The following is a 21,270-nucleotide window of genomic DNA, read 5'->3' on the forward strand; positions in this document are numbered from 1 at the left end:
TCTTTTCCATGGTTACTAAGCTGATCAAGCAAGGGAATGTGGCAGCTAGAGTCCGACTAGATATTCAGCAAAGCAAATGATGATACAAGTAGGTGGATTCAGAAATGGTTGAAGGCTAGGCCCAAGAGTCTGCTGGAGAGGGGTTTCCAGTAGGGTGGCCCAAGGATATATGCTATTTGACATTTTTATCGACTTGAATAAAATAACATCAGACATGCGTATGTCAGAAAGTTGGGAGGATTGGCTAACATACTGCAAGACAGAGTAAGGATTAAAAAAATACCCTCAATCAAAAGCTCCATGAGTCAGTAATGTGAGCGGGCAATCAGAAAGGCTCACAATGAGTCTCCTTATTCCCGAACTTGCACAATTGGCCCTTTTAAATCTACATATGTGGGGGCAGCTAGGTGGCGCAGTGAGTAGAGCACCGGCCCTGGAGTCAGCAGGAACTGAGTTCAAATTTGACCCTCAGACACTTAATACTCACTAGCCCTGTGACCTTGGGCAAACCACTTAACCCCAATTGCCCTGCCTTCTCCCTCCAAAAAAGAGCAAAAAAAAAAAATCTACATATAGGACTGTGCAGTTGTCCCTTTATAATTTCCCAACAGATTCAGTTTTAATGACATGCCCCTATCAAACTAGTTCCATTGTCAAAGCCAGAAAGTCCTGAGAAAAAGCTCCATTTTCAGCCAAAGGTGAAGACAAAGAGCTACCTCTTTCCCAAGGCTTCTCAAACCAAGGCCTCCAGAAGAACCCAGCTGCCTCACCTCCACCCCTTCAGCAGGCAATGGGCCTGGCACAGCATTCTGTTTCTTCCACTTTTTGAGCAGCCCAGAGCGCTCTTTTTCCTTCTCCACAGCCCGCTGGGACTCGCGGAGCCTCTCCAGGTCATGCTGATAGGCTTCCCGCTGTCGGTCCAGCTCTTCTCGGTCCTGGGTCAGCCGCTCCCGGAGCTGCTGGGACTCACTCTCACGCTCCCGCAGTCGGGCCTCGGCGCGCTCCAGCTCCTTCTGCTGCCGGGTGCGCTCTCGCTCCCAACGCTGCTGCTCCTGCTTAAGCTGGCTCTGGAGCTTCTGTACATTGGCCAGTTCTTCTCTCTGCTTCTCAAAGTTCCTCTGTTTCTCCTGTTCTAACAGGAAGTTCCCACGTGTGGACTGCAACCTGTATTGCTTTTCTCGGTCCAGGATCATGGCCTTCTGCATTTCAATGTAGCTGTCCTGCTGAGCAACCACTGCCTGAAAGACCCAGGACAAAGCACAGTCAGGGGGACCTCTGTTCAAGACAGAGCTTCTGTCACCATCAAATTAAAAAAGGATTTACAACTATGTCCTCCCTTGGATAAGTTATTATAAAAGCAAGTGGTTAATTTATTTCTAAATGTTCCGTGTTTTACCTGAAGGTTGAGAAGCAACTGGGATAGTGTCTGTATTCTCTGTATAAGCTGAGGGAAAAAAAACGAAGAAAAGAGGTTTTTAGAAGAAAACATCACTGGCTTGAGGGGAGTGAAAACAACAATGAACATTTATCAAGTACCTACTGTGTGCAGGGCATTGTGCTAGGTGTTACTGATGCTACAAAATGCTTCAGATAAAGCTCCTTATGGGGCTAAGAGTCTAGCAGATGGATAAGACACTCACTCCCCCATTACAGTCTAAGTGCCTTTGGTGTTAATGGCCAAAGGGATCAAGGAAGGTTCATGAAAGAGATGGCAGCTGACTCAGGCTTTCAACAGGCAAGAGGAAAGGGCCAGCATTCCAGGTACAAGACACTAGAGGCACAGATCTGGGGGAACACAAGGCATGTTTTCAGGTGAGACTCAAGGCCAGTTTCAATGGGACAAAATAATGGGTGCCACATGGTGGAAAGCCTTGCCGACTGGGTAGAGGGGCTGGAGCTGAGTGCAGTCAGAGTTATGAGGTCTAAGAATAAGGAGACACTTTTGGTATGTGGAAAAAGGATGGACTGGAGCACAGATGAAGGGAGCTGGGAAGTGGTAGCTCAGGTGGTGACAAATGTCAAGGTGATGGAATTGGCACGCCTTTGTGAGACACAAGAGTCAAAGATGATTAAAAACGGGAAACTGAGCGAACAGATATAGAAACAGAAACAGCGATAATAGGAGGAAGAAGTTTAAGTTTGGTTTAGGACATCCTGGTAGAGAGGTCTTAACAAGCAGGTATGAAAACTTTTTTTCTTTAATTAACAAGTATTTATTTTTTCTTTCCCCCTCTCCCAAAAATTAAAGAAGAAAGACCAAAGTCTTATAACACACATGAATAGTGAAGCAAGAGGCAGCCTAAGGTGGCACCACAGTGCACAGAGCTCTGGGCCTGCAGTCAGGAAGATACATCTTCCTGAGTTCAAATCTCAGCCTCAGGCACTTACTGTGTGACCATGGGCAAGTCACTTAACCCTGTGTGCCTCAGTATCTCTCGTCTATAAAAGGAGCTAGAGGAGGAAATGGCAGACCATTCCAGTCTCTCTGCCAAGAAAACCCCAAATGCGGTCACAAAGAGTCAGATATGACTGAACAACAACATAGTGAAGCAAAGCAAATCCCCACACTGACTACGTCCAAGATGCCCAAATCATTCTGGCAGGAGATGAAATGAACACTGGAGTTCAGAAGAGCAGTCAGGATGAGAAGTAAAGGTGCAGAAGTTATGGGCACAAAGATAGAAGTTAAAATCCAGAGATTAAGAAGTCTGTTAAAGGAGAGAGTATAAAGAGAGGAAAAGAAGACCAGGCATAGGCTTTTACATCAATATTCACTTCAGTGGCTCAGAAATAAAGACTAGGATCCAAGTGAACCCTGTCCAAAAAGCAGCCACATAGAAAAGGAGTGTTAAAAAAAAACAAACAAACAAATTGCAGCCAAGACAAGAAGGTTATAAATACTGAGGACAAACACTGCCTAGGTTTGTCAGGGAGGTGGTGGTACCCTCTGAGGCAGCAGCCACACTAGGGCTGGGGAAAGCCACACAGCTAAGTCCTGGGCTGGGAGAGGCCCATCGAGAGCCAGCAGCACTCTGCCCTGGGCAAGTACCTCAGGCTCCAGGATGCCCAGCACACTGCTGTTCCAGGCCACTCGGGTAACCTCGGTCTGAAAGCAGAACCACAGAAGGGTACAATTAGCTTCCATTACATAGAAAATAACATATAATCACATTGTTAATAAAGGTAACATTATGCACAGTATGTAATTATATTTAGTAGAGCACGTATTATTTTATACAAGTTAATAGTATAGGGATTGCATAGTTTTAAGTTTATAATTAAGATGCACGGGGTAATTGGAAAAGTCCTAGGCTGAACTGACGGGGAACTTGAGGATCAGAAAGGCCCTGGGTCCAAGGTCACACTGGCAGCTGGGCCTCCTAGGCTTCACAAGACTCACTGCCACTGGCCATAAGGATGGACATGGAGGGAGGGTACCCCATGGTGAAAAGCCCTGAACCAACTAAATTCTCTCCCCCAATGGACTTCTTTCCTATCCCCATCCTATTTTCTCTATCCCAATGTTTCTGGACCCCTCCCCACATTCCCCACTCCCACCTTCCTCGTCCCTCTCAGCCCCCCTCCCCATTGTACTTTCTGGAGGGTCCACTGCACAGTTGAGAAGTTTGCTTTCTTCTTAAAGCATTTCCTTGCTCACTCTTTCCATGGCTGGCACCGGCTTAGGCCAGGCCCCCTCTCCTAATGACACAGCCACCAACCCTGGCTGCCCTTCCCACTCCTGCTTGTACTCTGCACCCAGCAGGGGGCGCGCTGGTCTTAATGGGGGAGTCTGCATATTCTGCTCCTCACTCCCCTGATGTTGGACTCAATTTTATTTTATTTTTTAAAAATATATTTCATTTTTTCCCCATTTACATGGTAAAAACAATTTTAAAAATATTTATTGGTGGTTTTTTTGTTTGTTTATAAAATTTTCACTTCTAAATTCCCCCCCGCCAAGGGCAGTAGGCAATCAGATATAAGTTATACATGTGCAATCATATTAAACATTTCCATACTAGTCATTATGTAAAAGAAGACTTATATAAAAGAAAAAGAACGAAAGAAAGTGAGTAATAGCATGCTTCAGTCTGTATTCAAACTATATCAGTTCTTTCTCTGGAGGAGGACAGTATGCTTCAGCATTATGAACTCAATTTTAAAACAGAGAACTAAAATGAAGAAAAACGTACTGTCTGTGATCCTTCTTCAGAATCTCCTGAAAGGTCACCAAGTTGTGAGTCTGAGTTGGTAAAAGGATTTCTGCGATCTTTAAACCAGGCATCACTATTGTAGACCTTTTTCTTAAAACTAGCATCTTAAAAACAAACAAAAAAAAGCGTCCTAAAGCAGTCTTGTTAGGATATCACACACAGCAAATTCAGTTTTGGAACTAGAAAGACTAGCATTTGGAATCAGAGACAAACTTGCCAATGACCAGAGTAACCTGGAAGTTCCTAAATCAGTGATCAAGCAGCATTCTGACCCCAAGAGGGCGGCTTTCATGTTCAGTTTGGGGCGGGGGCTGAAGATGCTGTGACTCCAGATAATACTATGGATACTAACTAAGAAGGGCCCTGTCAAGACTGGCCAAAGGAGGACCAAGCACAGAAGCCAATGAGATGGACCCGAGTGTCCTTTTGGAAACAGCTCTAGGGAAGTCTACAGAAAAGTTACAGTGAAAAGTCTTTCCAGGGTCTGCATGCAGGGCAGAGCTCTGCCTGACCTACAGCATTTCCAAGGAAGCCATATAACATCACATACAAAGAGCTTGGAGAAGACCAGCAGAACAAGTTAGGCTAAAAGAGAAAACGGATGTCTACTGGGCTACCCATGTCCATCACATCCAAGCAAAGATGGGTCTGTGATGACGTCACTGGGGGGGTGAGGGGCGCATTTTATTTGAAAAGGCAGCAAAGCTCCCCCTCCCTCTCTGCCCAGTGTGTCCGGCTGCTCACTTTTCTCTGGGTTTGTGTTACTGTCATAGCCTCCAAAGGTCTCTGCTCTCCTGGGTAAGGAGAGATCCTCCCCAGCACCGCCGTCTTCACCTCGACAGCCGATGCTCCCCAGCTGCTTGTAGAGCAGGTTCTGGATATTCTCAACTAGAAAGGAAGAGCAAGCACAGAATTAGTGCTGCCACATAATGAGGTGGTCAGACACAGAACATCATACCCCTGGGACACAGGGACCGAGCCTTATTAGACCGCCATAACAAACAAGACGCCAACGTCCAAACAAAAAGCTAGACACACCGTGGGCTTTCTCATTTGTTTCCCTTTGAAGATGACCACTAACTATCACTAAGGTCCACATGCTGAGCTGTGTTTAGAGCAGCGTGGATCCAAGCCAGGCTCTCTGGCCCAGACCTTAAGTGCACACTGGTGAGGTGGCAGGCCAACGGACAGGCTGTGGCCATGGAAAAGACAAAGCGAAAGAACCCATGATGAAATCTGACTCAGGAATGTGACTTCATCATCAGTGCCAACCAGCTGGAGATTTGGCCCATCAACGCAAGAAAGTCGCATTTTCTGAAATGTGAATTCAGAATAGCCCAGGAGAAACAGTTACAGCTTTATCCATGAACACATGTGTGAAAGCAGACCTAAGGCCCAGCACTAAGCCCTTACCACTCCTGTCAATGGTCCTGGGACAGCTCCCTTGCCAAAGGACACACAACAGGTGGGTGCCTTTCACTCCTGAACTCAGATAAAGTAAGGGGCTCGTACACAGAGGTGGTCAGTGAATGCTTGTGGGATGAAGCAAATGCCTACAGCCCAGCAGATCAGCAGATCTAAGATACTCTGGGTCTAGTGCCACCTCCTCACAGAAGTGTGCCTCAGCTGAGGCACTGACCCTTTCTCTGTGCTTCAGTTCCACCTTCTGTAAAATGAAGGGGTTGGACTGGGTGCTCAAGGAATCCCTGCCAAGCACTCCATCCTACAGCTCTAAGGAACACTTCCATAATCCTGCATGGGGTCATCACATGGGGCCCTAGCCACCATTTGGAAGCTTTTGCTACTTACCTTCAGAGATGGCCGACTTCAGAATCACATCGCCTTGCAGGTTCTCAGAGGGTATCCCTCCTCGGAAAAAGACCCTGGACTGGGAGCCGGGAGGAAGATCTTCAAAGCTGTTCATCTCAGACATTTCCAAATAAATCTGTTGTTTCTCACTGAGACTTTGAGCAATCAGCTCATCTTTCTTGCCTAAACGCTCTAAAAAAAGGAGTCCAATTAAAAGGGTGTTAGTCTCTTCCATGTTAATTTATAACTTATACAACAGAAACTTCTCAGTGCTGCTGGGGTTTGGAGCCAAAATGATTAAGTACCAATGTCAAAGTCACCTAGGCTAGAAGGGGTTTTCCTGACAAGAGAATGTTTCAGACACAAGCATGAGACTGGTTGCAATACCTTATACCTTAAAAAGCATGCTGCCCAGTTCCATTAATTGAGCTACCATGGGCCAAAGACCCATCTTTGAGAATAGCATATGACTGAACCTGAAGGTTGAAGGGGAAGGCCTAAAGACAGCCAACTTGTTATTTAGTTCAGTGAGAACCACTCATGTGCATATTCCTTGTATATATAACCATGGCAAGTATTATTATGCCTTGGGTGAAGTAACTGAAATATCTGCGGCTGGATTCAAACCCAGGCCTTCTGACTCCCAGTTTGGTATTCTATCTACTTCTACTGTACCAAGCCACCTCCCTAAAGGGCAAAGGGTCCCTGAGGAGTGCACAAATCTCAAGAATCCCTTCAAACAACAATGCAACAGAAATGGCTATTTCCAGCATTGCTGTCCTAGCTGTAAGGCCTTCAGGAGCCATGGCTTCAGTTCCCGTGCAATACTCTCCCCCACATTCCACACCTGAACTTCATGTGCTCTGCTAACTTGTCCCCAGGATGACCCCTTCCACTTACACCAAGGACTGCTCCCCAGCTCACTGTAGAAGCTGTCCAGCTCCAGAGAGGCTACTCATGGCCCAAGGAAACCGGCCTAGTCAGAGTGGTTTATCTGGTGCTACAAAGTAATCTAAGGAAGGTTTGGCTCTGCTATCAGCTGAGCCCCACCAGCCCTCTCTGGTTCCCAGCTTCTCTAACCCAATTCTTTCTCATTGCCTGCCCAATGAGCTGCCTGAGGAGGATCCTGGGAGAAGACAACTGTTCCCATTTTTTTTCTCACATGCTGGATTGAAACCAAACCACAAGCTGTTGGCAACTCTAGAGAGCACTGGATTTAGAGTCAGAGGATCTGGGTTCAAAATGAGCTCTGCCACTGACTCCCTGTGTGACCTTGAACAGGCCTCTTCACTTCTCCTGACTCAGCTGCCTCATCTATAAAAGGAAGGGCCATAAAAGGCTGGCTTTTCACAAATGATTTCCAGAGAGCTCAGGTCAAGGGTAAAACAAGGCAATGAATGGCTAGACCTACAAGCCCCGCCCCCGCCACTCCCCACAGTTTCCTGTGCCAGTGCCTGCCTCAGGGCATGGGCAATGCAGCACAAAGGTGGGGGGAGGGAGGGAAGAAGGTGTTCAGACTCTCCCAGTACAATCTGTTGTTCCTGGCTCCTTTACCTTGGAATTCTTTTAATTTTACAGCTACAGCTTCAGCCACTTTTCTGTCTTCTTCGGCCTCATTGAATGGCTCTTCCTCCTCATCAGGGCAACTGAGGGAAGAAGGGAGGGACACTGCGGTGACCTGCCTGTGCTTTTCTCTGAACCATTTTCTGGTTTCTTAAAAAGGTACACTCCTCTTCTGAGGCATCTACCAGAGAGGGGTGCTAAGAAGTTTTTAAATTGCATGAGAAGATAAACAGGGAAAAGAAACCATAAGGAACTTATCAAAATTGAACTATTAACATTCCTACATGGAAAAACTATAATTCTAACTGACAAAACTTTTCTCAGTATGAAAACAGTTGAATGAAATATACATATATATATATATATATATATATATATGTCTATATCAGAGGGTATATGGGCGTATGAATACATATGTGAATGTGTGTATATATGTTTACAGGTATACATAGAGGGCACAGGACCAATTTAATATAAAAAGGGATGATACTTACAAGGTGAAACTAAGAGGTGAGAGAGGAATATAATGAGAGGAGAGGGGGAGAGACAGAATGGGGCAAACTATCTCATACAGAAGAGGCAAGGGAAAATGGTTACAATGGAGCGGAAGAATAGGAAGGCAAAAGAGAATGGGTCAACCTTATTCTCACTGAATTTGGCTCGAGGAGGGAATGAAATACACACTAAATATGGTATCTCACCCTACAGGAAAGTAGGGAGGAAGGGGATGAGAGGGGGGATGATGGAATGGAGGGCAGGGAAGTTGGAACCACTAACTTTTGAAAAGGGACAGGATCAAAGTAGAGAATAGAACAAGTGGGAGGTGGGATAGGAGGGAGGGAAATATAGTTAGTCTTTTACAGTATATCAACTATGTTAATGTTTTGCATAAGCTACACACATACAACCTGTATTGAACTGCTTATCTTTCAAGTAAGGGCGGGTGACAAGGGAGGAAGGGAATGAATATGGAATTTAAAGTTTTAAAATCAAATGTTTTAAATTATATATATATATGTGTGTATATATATATATATATATATATATATATATATATATATATATATACTATTATTAATACTATTTTACATGTAATTGGGAAATCAGATATACAGGCACTGGGGCATAGAGATCCACCATGCCCTACTGGAAAAATCAAAGGGGGTATGAGAGAAGATATGGGAGAGAGCAGATTGAAGGAGGGGATATCCTGTGGGACTGCTATTTTGGGGCGGTGGGTATGGGAAAAATGGGGAGAAAATGTGTAACTCAAAATCTGGCAGAAACGAATGATGTAAATCAGAAGTTAATAAAGCATCTGAAAAATGAAAAAAAAAAATGAAGTCTTTTAATTGAGTGAAACCTGCTCATCACTAGCTTAGAAAAAAAGGCAGAAGGATCTGGAAGAAACAAACCGGCAGACGTCTGTGGAGGACTCTGTCTTCACAGAGCACGTGAATTAAAACAGAAAGTGTATACACAACCTTCAGGATCAGGGAGCTCACAATTTAAGAAGGGGAGAACACAGAGTACATAACAGAAAGAAAAGTCAGTCAATATTTATTTGAAGGCCCTGTGCTAGGTGCTATTAACACCTAACCTCAACCACATGCAACACTGATGGATCGCTGGAATGGGAAAATATGGACGAGATTAGCCTAGGAAGCCTCCTACAAATGCTGAGTTTCCAACAGAATAGTCAAACTATTTAGCAGAGAGAAAAGGAAAAGCATTCCAGAAAGAGGGAATAGGACTCAGGAAACACTGGAGGAAGCAAGGTTTTTCTAGGGCACAAAGTAGGTTTGCCTGCCTAGAGCTAGCTAAAAGTCAGGGTGTACTTAAGATTGAAAGGGCCCCTGAGTAAAACTGGATAGGGAGTATAGTGGGTGGGGGAAAGAAAAAAGGTGAGGGAAATGAGCTTCAAGGGGGAAATCAAGTTTACAAACAATGTGCTGCTGTCCTGAAGAATGCTCCAATTGGAATACAGAAATCTGCAATCCATCCAATGCCCAGGCCTCTGAACTTTTATGTGGGGATTTTTGTTACAACTGTCAGCCCTACAATCAAACACAGACTGCCCTGCCCTTCTCAAACTGATGGGGGACAGTGCTGTCTGCTCCTGGGAGATAAAGGGCCCCCCCCTTTCCCCCACCCAGGCCAGCCCCCTTCACAAAGATGTGTAAGAGAGCAGAGGACTAACTCTCCCCACTGCCTTACAGAACCCACACTGGCTCTTTAGCTTTTTATGAAACAATCTCTATGTGGTGCCACAAGAAGTGAAATATAGTTAACTTTCTTTTGGTCATGAAGGTAAAATATTCACTCAAATGCACAAATTGGAAAGAAAACCCTTCCCAAGTTCTTTACCTTTCCACAGCTCTGCGGATCTGGGTCATCCATGAATTTCTCTCTTCTTTGGAGCAGGTATAAATTTCATACATTTCTGGTCCTTTCAGGGAGGCACTGATCAGAAACATTGCTTTTTCCTCATTTGCTACCTCTCTTACAATTAGCTTTTGTAAGGAAATGACAGGTGGCTTTGAGTCCTGAAAAACAAAACCAGATGGGTGTAGTTTTTTTGCCATCACCTTCTCACACAACTGAACATTCCTGCTCCTTAGCAGAAGCCTATTTAAAGGGGGAGGAAGGTGCCCCTGTTCATTTTCAACCTAAGAAAGAAACCTAATAGTACACAAAAAAAAATGTTGCCAGCAGGCTTGGTGCAGGAAAGGCAATGGCAGAGCAATGAATGTTTTTCACACCATGGGGACATGGATGTTTTCACTGGCTAATGCCATGTCATGCTGTCATACAACTAGTATTCAAAACCGTCAGGACACAGAGAGGATGCATTTTCCAGTTTTTAACTACTCGCATTTGGCCAGCCACACTGCCCAGCAGGAGACTCGATGTGTCTCCTTGTTCCTGCACAGCTGGTATTCTGGGAAAAGTCATTTTTAAGCTCATCTGCAGCAGATGCCTCGGCACCAGCTCATGCTCAGAGCCCTCCCATCAAGCAGCTGTGCTCACAACTCCCAAATCCAATGGCCTCTGCTCAAAACTCTCTGAAGCATCAGATTCAATTCCATTCACCAAATGTTGAAGAAGTTGAACATTTAGCAATACCTACTTGTTACTTTGTGCAAGACACAAGGAAAAGTCGGAATACTCTTTGCTCCTCAATCTCACAGACACCAGTCTACTCTCTGCTGGCAAAATTTAGAAGTCACCCTTCCTTCTCTGAGATTTACTCCCTCTGTCTCCATCCCCCATTCTGACCCTTGTTGTCATTCCTAACCAAGCTCTAAGTTTATTTTCCTTAAAGAATTCAGTTTCTGGTTCAGTCTTCTTTCCCCCCCAAACTCTTGCCCTCACACTCAGGGACTTCAATATACCTACTGATATCCTCATAAAAAGCCTAGCCTCCTCTCCCATCCATTCCTCTGACCTGCAACATATTAGCTCTTACCAACATCCCTTGGACCTCCATAATCATTAAGGCTGAAATTCTCCTCCTGGATTAGTCTCTTCTGCCTTCTTCCTCTGCATTTCTCCACTTAAATCATGCTTTTAATGTGGCTTTTCCAGTCCTCATAGTTCTAATTCAATTGTTAACCAGTTCAACTATACACTAGCCTTTACTCTCAAAACCTTTATCTTCTTGTCCTGATGCCACTCCAAATTTGCCACTGTATTGACTGGATTCACTACAAATTTGTTATCGATGCTCAACTGGGCCCCACTCATACAAGGCAATTTGAAAATTTTTATTCTCTCTGGTAAACTTTTAATTTTTAATTAAAAAACATACAAAACACCAACATGCTTCAACTCAGATCACTGAAAAAAGCAAGAGACTGATAAACACCTAGAAAAAGTCCTTCAGGGGCAGCTAGGTGGCATAGTGAATAGAACACCAGCCCTGGAGTCAGGAGGACCTGAGGTCAAATTCAGCCTCAGACACTTAACACTTACTAGCCATGTGACCTTGGGCAAGTCACTTAACCCCAACTGCCCTGCCTTCCCACCTCCAAAAAAGCAAAAAAAAGAAAGAAAAGCAAAAGTCATTCATATTGTTGCTTCCACTCCTCTCCTGATTAGTAACTATCTCTCCCAGATCATGACTTCAGATTGGCCCTGACTACCAAGCTTCCCTTCACTCCTTCCTCTCTTGTACCCTATGACCCCAGCCTTCAGCCTACAAGCTATGCTCTCCAGACTTGTGGCACTTTCTTTGCCACCCCCCAACCTCTACCTTAGTTTTGGAACCAAAAGCAAATCAACTTCTGTAGTTCCTGGATGGGGTGTGTCCTCATACTCTCCCAAAGCCTCATTCACCATCCCAGTAAATTTCTAAACCCAAGTGACCCTCCTAGGTCACCCCTCCCAGAAGTGTTGAGTTTAAGGTATTTATGAGACATCCAGTCTGAGATGTCCAACAGGAAGCTGGAGATATGAGTATGGAGATCGGCAGAGATTAGGAGTAGATAAGTAGATTTGAGAATCATCAGCACAGGGATGATAACAATCCAGGGGAACTGATAAAGCCACCAAGTGAAATAGCACAGAGGGACAAGAGGGCCCAAGACAGAGCCCTGTGGAATATCCAAAGTGAGTAGGCATGACCTGGAGGAAGATATAGCAAAGACTGAGAAAGAGGCAGATAGACAGGAAGAATACTAGGAGAAAGCAGTGTCACAAGCACTGAGAGAGAAGTGAATATAAAGGAGATGACTGACAATGATGAACAGTGTCAAAGGCTGCAAAAAGGTCAAGGAGGACTAAGATTTTTGGTGGATTTGATGATTAAGACATCACTAGTAACTTTGTAGAGAGCAGCTTCAGTGGAATGATGAGTTTGGAAGTGAAGAAATAAAGTTAAGAGAATAAGAAGCAAGGAAGGGGAGGAAAGAAAGGAGAAAGAGGTCAACAGTTAGCAGTGATGAATGGATGGATCACGTGAGGGTTCTTTGAGGACAGGGGAAACATGCACATGTTTGTAGGCAGCCAGCTAAAAGGGAGAAACTGAAGACAAGTTAAGGGTGAGAATCATGTGAGGGAGGCGCTGGCTGGAGAAGACATTGCTATATGACCTTGGACAAGTCACTTAACTTGCTCATAGTAGACCCATATATAAAAGCCTTATTTCCCTTTCCCTTTTCCTTCTCTTCCTGTGAAAAACAAGGATGAAGAAGACTGTAGCAGAAGGTACCTGAGTGATGTGAGGTGAGGAATGGGGGAAAAAGAGAAAGTTCTCCATGAATCCCGCTAAATTTTTCAGCACTGGTTCAAAACCTCAGAGTAATCCTCAGCTCTTCAATCACTCCTATTTCTAACAGGCTGCCAAGTTATACCCACCCCCTTCTCCTCACTTATCTAGCTCCCACATTGGTTCAGGCCTCACTGGGTCACTGTGGTGGCCTCCTCAAAGGTCTCTCTAATCATCCTCTACCTTGCTGTCAAAAAAGCCTCGCCATCCCACTCCTCCACTTAAAAATCTTCAGATGTTACTGCCTCAAGCACAGAATAATAAACGCCTCCACCTGGCACTCCAAGCCCTCACCCAGAGGAATCCACACTACCTCCTTTCCAGGCTCACTTCCTTCACACTACAGACAAGTTGGTCATTGGCTCTCACTCCCAGACTTCCACCTTCCAGCTCAAGAACCACTGCCCCTCCCTCCTGCAAGTATCCCTAGAGAAGAGAAACGCCAGGACCGAAGACACTTGTTTTCTTTCTCTTGGTGTCTCCAACAACCTAGGAAACGTGTACCTTGCCCAAAGGAGGCATTTAACAAATGTCTGCTGAAATGAACTTCTTGCTGGCGTCACAAACTCAACCTCAACGGAGAAGCAGCATGACCTAAAGAAAGTCAAGAATTTAGAGCAAAAGGAGCTGGGCAAATCCCAGCTCTGATATCGACTATCTGCAAATCACTTCAACCTTTGTCTCTCACTTTCCTTCCTCATCATTAAGGGGAGTCTCTTCTAGCTCTCCATTCCAGGCAGGACCACAATCCAATTTATTTATTTTCCCCCAAAACTACCTCTCATATCTGCTGTGTGACATTGGACAAGTAACTTAACTTCTCTGGACCTCAGGATCCTCCTCAGACAATGAGGCCTAGATGGCCTCTGTGATCACAGCCTTCTCACAACCTAGGATCTCACATTTCCTTCTCATCTGGTTCTCTGGCGGTGTGTTTGAGATAAACTGTGGTTAAAACAAGATAAGAAGCCCAGAGAGAATGTCTGAGAGCCAGGATGACCTGGGATTTCAGGGGTCCTAGATAAGAAAAAGCTGCACCCCACCAAAGGCAGCCCTTCAGCAGAGTTCTAGTCCTAGAGAGTGGCCTAGGGCATGAGAAGTCATATGCCTCACCCAAGAACCAACACCCCCCGCCCTCCCCCACCACCAGTACTGACCACGAGGTGAGCTCACTAACCTCTACCCTGGGTGGGGGGGTGGGCCTCTCCATTTGAAGGATCACTTCAGATAAATATAAGCTAAAATAGAAATAAGATGGTGTTGGAAAGGAGGGTTCCTATCACACAGGAAACTTACTACGTAGTTAGACTATGGCCTATAGATAGAAGCTGATGCAATTCTTGATACAGGGAACTGCTTTGAATCTTTGAGAAAGGTAACTGGCACCAGTTTAATCAGAAAAAAAAAACTCAGCTCCACCTGCTGCCCTTCCCGTGCCCCCCCCCCCAGTCTGCACAGCAAGTAACCAGGACTTTCAGGGCAGAAGGGTAGTACCAACCAGGAACTAATTCTACTTAACCAATTTTTTTCCCCCCTTTTTGGAGGAGGGAGGGCAGGGCAATTGGGATAAAGTGACTTGCCCAAGATTACAGTGCTAGTAAGTGTTAAGTGTCTGAGGCTGGATTTGAACTCAGGTCCTCCTGACTCCAGGGCCAGTGTTCTAGTCACTGCACCACCTAGCCACCCCTGAGAAATTCTATTTAATAACTGTAAACAATAAAAAATACTTGGGAGTCTATCTGCTGAGACAAACCCAGGAACTATATGAACACAATTACAAAACATTTTTCATATAAATCAAGTCATATCTAAACAACTGGAAAAATAATAATTGCTCATGGGTAGAATGAGCCAATATAATAAAAACAACAATTCTGCCTAACTAATTCACTTATTCAGTGCTATACCAATAAAACTACCAAAAATTTATTTGATAGAGCTAGAGAAAATAACAAAATTCATGTGGAAGAACAAAAAGGTCAAGAATATCAAGGAAATTAATGAAAAAAAGAATACAAAGGAAGGCAACCTAGCAACACCAGATGTCAAACTATGTTATAAAGCAGTAACCATCAAAACTATCTGGTACTAGTTAAGAAATAGTGGTAGATCAGTAGAATATATTAGGTACACAAGACACAGAAGTCAATGACCATAGTAACCTAGTGTTTGATAAACCCAAAGATCCCAGTCTTTGGGATAATAACTCACTATTTGACAAAAATTGCTGCGAAAACTAGAAAACAAAAGGACACAAGTTAGGTATAGACCAACATCTCACACTGTATGTACTAAGATAAAGTCAAAACAAATATATGATTTAGATACAAAGGATGACACCATAAGCAAATTAAAAGAGTAAGGAATAGTCTATCTGTCAGATCTATGGAGAAGGGAAGAATTCATAACCAAACAAGAGAGAGCATTATGAAATGTAAAATAGATAATTTTGATTACATTAAAATAAAAGGCTTTTGTACAAACAAAACCAATGGAACCAAGATTAGAAGGAAAGCAGAAAGCTAAGAAACAATCTTTACAGCAAGTATCTCTGATAAAGGACTCATTTCTCAAATATATAGAGAACGGAGTCAAATTTATGAGAATACTAGCCATTCTCCAATTGATAAATAGTGAAAGGATATGAACAGTCAGTTTTCAGATGAAATCAAAGCTATTTAGAGGCATATGAAGAAGTGTGCAAAATTACTTTTGATTAGAGAAATGTAAATTAAAACAACTCTGAGGTACCACCTCATACCTATCAGATTGGCAAATATGATGAAAAAAGGAAAAAGACAAATGTTGGAGAGGATGTGGGAAAATTGGGACACTAATGCACCATTGGTGGAGTCGTGAACTGACCCAACCATTCTCGAGAACAATTTGGAACGATGCCCAAAGTACAACCAAACTGCATGCCCTTTGATCCAGTAAAATCACTACTAGGTCCATATCCCAAAAAGATCATTTATAACAGCCCTTTTCATGGTGGCAAAATATTGGAAACTGAGGGGATCTCACCCATCAATTAGGGAACAGCTAAACAAGCTATGGTATATACTGGAATACTACTGTGCAATAAGAAATGACGAATAGGCAGATTTCAGAAAAACCTGGAAACACACAAATTTACATAAAGTGAAATGAACAGAACCAGAAACACTGTACACAGTATCAGCAGCACTGTGATGATCAACTAGGAAGGACTCAGCTCTTCTCAGCAGCACAATGATCCAAGACAAGTACAAAGGATTCATAAAAGAAAATGCCATCCACATCCAGATAAAGAACTGATGGACTCGGAATGCAGACAAACATTTTTCTCATTTACTTTATTATTTTTCAATAAATTAATTAAGATTTTTCTTTCCTTTTGATGTGTTTCTTCTTTCTTAAGTGTGACTAACATGGAAATATGTTTTACATGATAGCACATGTATAACCTACATCAAGTTGCATACCATTTTGGAAGAGGGGAGGGAGAAAAACCTGGAACTCAAAATCTTGTAAAAATTAATGCTAAAAATTATCTTGCCATATAATTGGGAAAAAACAAAAAACTATTAAAAACGAAAATGCACTTCAAAATCAAATGCACAGGAGTATAGTTTTCTCACAATTTGTTACACAACACTACACTAACCAGTTAATTTCAATTTCATCCATTAACACTGGTAGAAAGTGGGCCAAGCCTGAGGGAAATGGCCTCTGGAACAATTTGAGTCCTTTTACAGACAAAAGGCCCTTGGTAACATCACCAGTGAAGATCTTTGCTTTAAAAACAGTCCTTCTTGTTTTGTCCTTAATACAGATCGAAGGAGCTTTATCAGACCAAGCTAGGAAAGCCCCAGCAGTTCCCACATAAAATTGTTCATCAATAATCATCAAAATTCCATTTCCTTTCTTAGAACTACTGGTGAGTCCACGCAAACATGGCAACCACAAAAGACAGGCACAAAGTTGTGCCTTCCCATAACAGACCTCCTTAGTGCAAAAGGGCACACTAGGCTTTTCTTTGCATAAACTCAGTGGGCCAGTAATCTGTTCAGGTGGCCAAGTTTTATCCTTTCTTCCTAATCTTGTCCCTTCCACCCTTCTAAAGCAAAACCCTCATCAGGGCTTGCTGTTCTGGGCACCAATGATTTGTATGTAACTGTAGCTTAGGGCTTACTGACCACTGCTATTCCCCTGTCAAATATTTATGCCTCTCCTCTCTCTTCCTTTTCAAATCTATACTTTTAAAAAGTTTCAGAGGATCACTGCAGTTCCAACCCCACCTTCAGGTTTGTAATTATGCAAGAAAATGAAGAAAAGCTGGAAACCCTTCCTCCAGAAAAGAATCCAGCTTGTAGTTGTAAGGAACAATCTGAAACTAGGAGGTTCCATGGTGGGTGAAGCTATCACTTCTCCCTGTGGACACTAGTACAGCTGCCTTCACAAGTCACCAAACATATGCTAGATCCTAGACAGCATTCTCCGATGACCCCTGGGGAAGTGCCTACCCAGCTTCACCAACAGAATGCCCCTGGACTCTCATGACTCAATGAGGCATCACAACTTACATTCCAAAGACACAGTAAGGTTTCAGTGGGACTGAGTGTGTCACTCAGAGGCTGGACTGGGAAAAGATCAAGAGTCCAGTCAGTTCTGTTTGCACTACAGAGTATCACGACATCTCTAATGTGAGTACCTGCCTCCACATACCCATCACTTCAATGTCCTTCGCCTCTTGACCAACCCAGTGCAAGCTCACTAAATTGCCTTCTCACTTCCCATCAATAGAGAGTGACTAGCACTGATGCCTTGATCCGCTTGCTCACAAACTGGGCAGTAGCATGGATGAAAACTAAGCAGCCTCTAAAGGTTCCTGACCTCAGGAACAGTCAATGAAGGGTTGGGTTAAGTGTCAGTTACAGGGAGGAAAGTACACAAAGTACATACCACAGATGCAAAGACATATTTTTGGTCCTTTTCTTGTAGCAGCAAAAGTACATCAGTCAACAGGACAGCAAGGACATCTATCAAGAAAGCAGAATAAGAATATGAAATACTATAAATAGATGACCGAGAAGGACTGGGAGTTAGAGGGCTGCCACTTACTAGCCACACCACCTCAGGCAAATCACTTCACCACCCTGGGACTCAGTTTCCTCATTTGTAAAGTGAGGGGATTAACTGAGATGATCTCTAGGGTCACATGCAGTCTGGGGACAGACTTAAGTACAATAATTTTGCTCTCTGGCAACCAAGAAGCCCCTTGGTGTGAGTGGAAGTTCCTGGCCTTCCCTCATCTTTGCATTAGAGGAAAAAGAAGTGTATTGCTTTCCCATTTCAACCACAAGCAAAGCCAGCAATAAGTCAATGATCAAGCTATAGAATCCCTCTTTGAAGGCATATCTTGAAGCAAAGAAAAGACCAACTATAATCCTAGACATGGAAAACTACCCCCTACATTCTTGTGCAAATTTGACAAGGAAAATTTCTGCACAGTATGTAACATGTTCCAAAGGGAGCATATCCACATGGCATAGCTGTAGTAACCCAGAATACCAGGACATCAAACTATGGGCGTGGGAAGGAAAGGAGCTGGTTTGAAGCTGGGCCTGCAAAGGAAATCTGAAGAGTATCGGCTTCTTTTTTTAAAGACAGCCTTGCTTCCTGCCGTGATCTTTGTGGACAAAAAGATGTCATGGGGTTGACATGACATGGGACAATGTTTGTTTTCTTCACTGTAAACCAAGAGTTTCTCAAAATAATGTGTCTTCATGAAGAGAGCCCAGGAAGCACTCACAGAAGAGCTGAACACAATGAACTAGCTTAACTGTTTCCCCAAACAGACCAGCAAACCAGAGAAAGAGATGACTTGTACAGTTAACTTACTGTCACACTTAAGAACCCTAAACGACAAACGTCCTCGATGCCTTTCTTTGTACCCCAGTGCTCAGCGTGGTGCCTGGCTCATAGTAAACACTTAACCCTACTTTATCCCAAACACATGGCCAGTCACCAATGCACCTGGCAAACCCAAGTGACACCCATGGCCTCCTTTCCCCTGTGGAGAGGCTTACCTTTCAGACGCCCTGAGGCCGTTTTCCAGCACAGCATTCCATCCAGGTGGAGCTGCCTATGGAGCATGTCCTCCTTCCGGAAGGTCAGCCCATTCTTGAGCTTGCCAGACGACTTGAGGTCCATCTTGCCAACAATCTCTTTGAGACGCTGCCCCTTCTCACACTTGTTTACTCTGGCATCCACTTGTGTGATGATGTCCTTTATTAGGCCAAGAGCCTGATTCAAGTCTTCATAATCTTCAGTACCAGCTGCCATGGACAGCAGAGTTAGTTCTAAGAGTTAATTCTTTCCATTTTTTTTTTTTTAAAGCAACAGGGGTTAAGTAACTTGCTCAAGGTTACACGGCCAGTTATTTCTGGGTATGGTGCTAAGTATCTGAACCTAGATTTGATCCCCAGGTCATCCCAACACTGGAGCCGGTGCTCTTACTCGCTGAGCAACCTGGCCACCCCTAAGCAATCGGGGTTAAGTAACTTGCTCAAGGTTACACAGCCAGGTGTTTCTGGGTGGGTGCTAAGTGTCTGAGCCCGGATTCGATCCCCAGGTCATTCCAACACTGGAGCCGGTGCTCTTACTCGCTGTGCTACCTGGCCACCCCTCCATTTTTTTTATAAAGTACACACAGCAAACCCAAGAAATGATGGTCTCACTCTGAGCCAGTATAGAAACCCTAGGACCCTCCATAAAGTTTTTAAATCTCACAGGGCTCCCTGAAACAAAGAACTGCTGTTTGTTCCAATGCAGAGTTCTCATTCTTAGTACATCAAAATAAATGCAGCTAAAGTGGCCCCAAAATACCCTTCGCAGGTCAGGGCCAGGGGGAATCCTACAGGGAATTTGCCTAGTATACTAAACAAAGGCAAAAAGAGGATTGTATTTGGAACATTTTAGGAAGACAGTATGTGGGACAAATGTTAAGTGATCGACCGTATTTTATTTATCAAGCTTACTATGATACCCAGAGGGAGGTTTAGAAACTCTGGTACCTTCAGTATTCTGAATAATGCGCTCCACCAGCACAGGGTATTTGGTAATGCGCTGAGTAACGAGAAGAATGCACTCCTGAACGCCAAGTCGTCTCACAATGGGGAAGTTGCCAATTTTCTATGGAAAGAAAAGGCCAAAGCTTACACATATTAACTCTTGAGCAACCAAAATCCAGCCCTCTACACAGACTCATTAACATGTCAATCTGCTTTTTAGGTCTTCATTTTCTGGTCAGAAACCCCTGACCTTCTGACATTTGTGTTACAGGGCATTAAGCTGCCTGTGCTTTTGGGAACATGATTTTCAATTTGTAAAAACTGAGAGAGACAAAGGGAGGGTGTACCCCCCAGGAAGGACAAGGGTTTATGCATCGAGACTGGTTGGAAGTCAGACCATCCTTGTCGCTGGGAGGGGGAGAGAAACAAGTTTTCTTCTCAGAGCATAATGTCAATTATCCTTTTATGCTTCCAAAGCTATAGAATTATGTTTCAAAAAAACAAAAACACAGACAAGGACTCCCAAGTCATTGATTCGGTAAATAACCAAGAATGTGGCCTTGACCTGCCAGGCCTGGACGACCCTAGTAACAATGTTGCAGGTTAGTTTTTTTTTTTGACTTGGTTAAGATATTTCTCTTGGCCATTTTTTCTGGTTTTCCAGCATGAGGCACTCACCAGCAGCACTCAACAGACTGGCACATGCCCTACAGACGTCCTCTCCCTTCCCTCCTGTTCAGTTTAGTTCCTTCTGGAGCAAACTAGACTGTGGCACTTTTAAAAATAAATACTCTTGCAAACCATTTATGACTCTCCTGCTCATTAACAAAAGCAACACAGACCAGAGGAGGGAGTCAAATTCTCAAAACTTACAGCCACAAGCCTCTTACTTCTTTATACCTTTATCATGTTTTGGAATTTCTTGTTTTGCTGGAGCAGTTCCTTGTAGTGACTGACAGCTTCATTGTGACCACAACAAAAGATACCATATTTTTCTTTCATTCTTTCTCCATTTTCACCTGAAAACTAACATAAGAGACAAAAAACAAATCATGGGAAGCCGATACCTGAATTCACTTCAAGCTTCAAACAGATTGTCTCATTTACTTACAATTTTAGTTTCTCCTTTAAAAATTAAAGAGAAACCCTATACTCAGAAACAGTGCTCAGCCTCACAATGTGGTAAAATAACGGCTTTAACAGGCTGCAGAAGGAAACAAACTTCCTAACCTAGAAGCCGCAGTGATGAAATATTTTTACAATCCAGAAAACGTGAGAAAAGCAGAAAAAGAAACAAGGATCGCTGTAATAAGCATTCTTCTCATTAAGAGTACAAAATAGGGGCAGCCAGGTGGCTCAG

The 21,270-nt window shown here is 43.6% G+C and overlaps 1 protein-coding gene across 4 annotated transcripts in view; it reads right to left on the bottom strand.

The window, feature by feature from the left end:
- The window catches only part of ARHGEF18 (Rho/Rac guanine nucleotide exchange factor 18), a 98,217-nt gene that overhangs the window by 6,847 nt on the left and 70,100 nt on the right, over positions 1 to 21,270 (bottom strand). For all 4 annotated transcript variants that reach the window (XM_069091714.1, XM_069091670.1, XM_069091697.1 and 1 more), the window contains 12 exons: positions 20,811 to 20,936; positions 19,914 to 20,031; positions 18,927 to 19,175; positions 17,800 to 17,876; positions 9,954 to 10,132; positions 7,578 to 7,669; positions 6,024 to 6,215; positions 4,959 to 5,102; positions 4,194 to 4,318; positions 3,050 to 3,106; positions 1,397 to 1,444; positions 771 to 1,238 (listed from right to left, as the gene is read on the bottom strand). In XM_069091714.1, the coding sequence (XP_068947815.1) occupies positions 771 to 1,238; positions 1,397 to 1,444; positions 3,050 to 3,106; positions 4,194 to 4,318; positions 4,959 to 5,102; positions 6,024 to 6,215; positions 7,578 to 7,669; positions 9,954 to 10,132; positions 17,800 to 17,876; positions 18,927 to 19,175; positions 19,914 to 20,031; positions 20,811 to 20,936 (1,875 nt within the window). The remainder of the gene's footprint in view (positions 1 to 770; positions 1,239 to 1,396; positions 1,445 to 3,049; positions 3,107 to 4,193; positions 4,319 to 4,958; positions 5,103 to 6,023; positions 6,216 to 7,577; positions 7,670 to 9,953; positions 10,133 to 17,799; positions 17,877 to 18,926; positions 19,176 to 19,913; positions 20,032 to 20,810; positions 20,937 to 21,270) is intronic.

Source organism: Petaurus breviceps, unplaced genomic scaffold (genome assembly GCF_028583685.1).
Source record: "Petaurus breviceps papuanus isolate PSGF00001 unplaced genomic scaffold, PetGlider_PUasm1.0 103, whole genome shotgun sequence".
Taxonomy (NCBI): domain Eukaryota; kingdom Metazoa; phylum Chordata; class Mammalia; order Diprotodontia; family Petauridae; genus Petaurus; species Petaurus breviceps.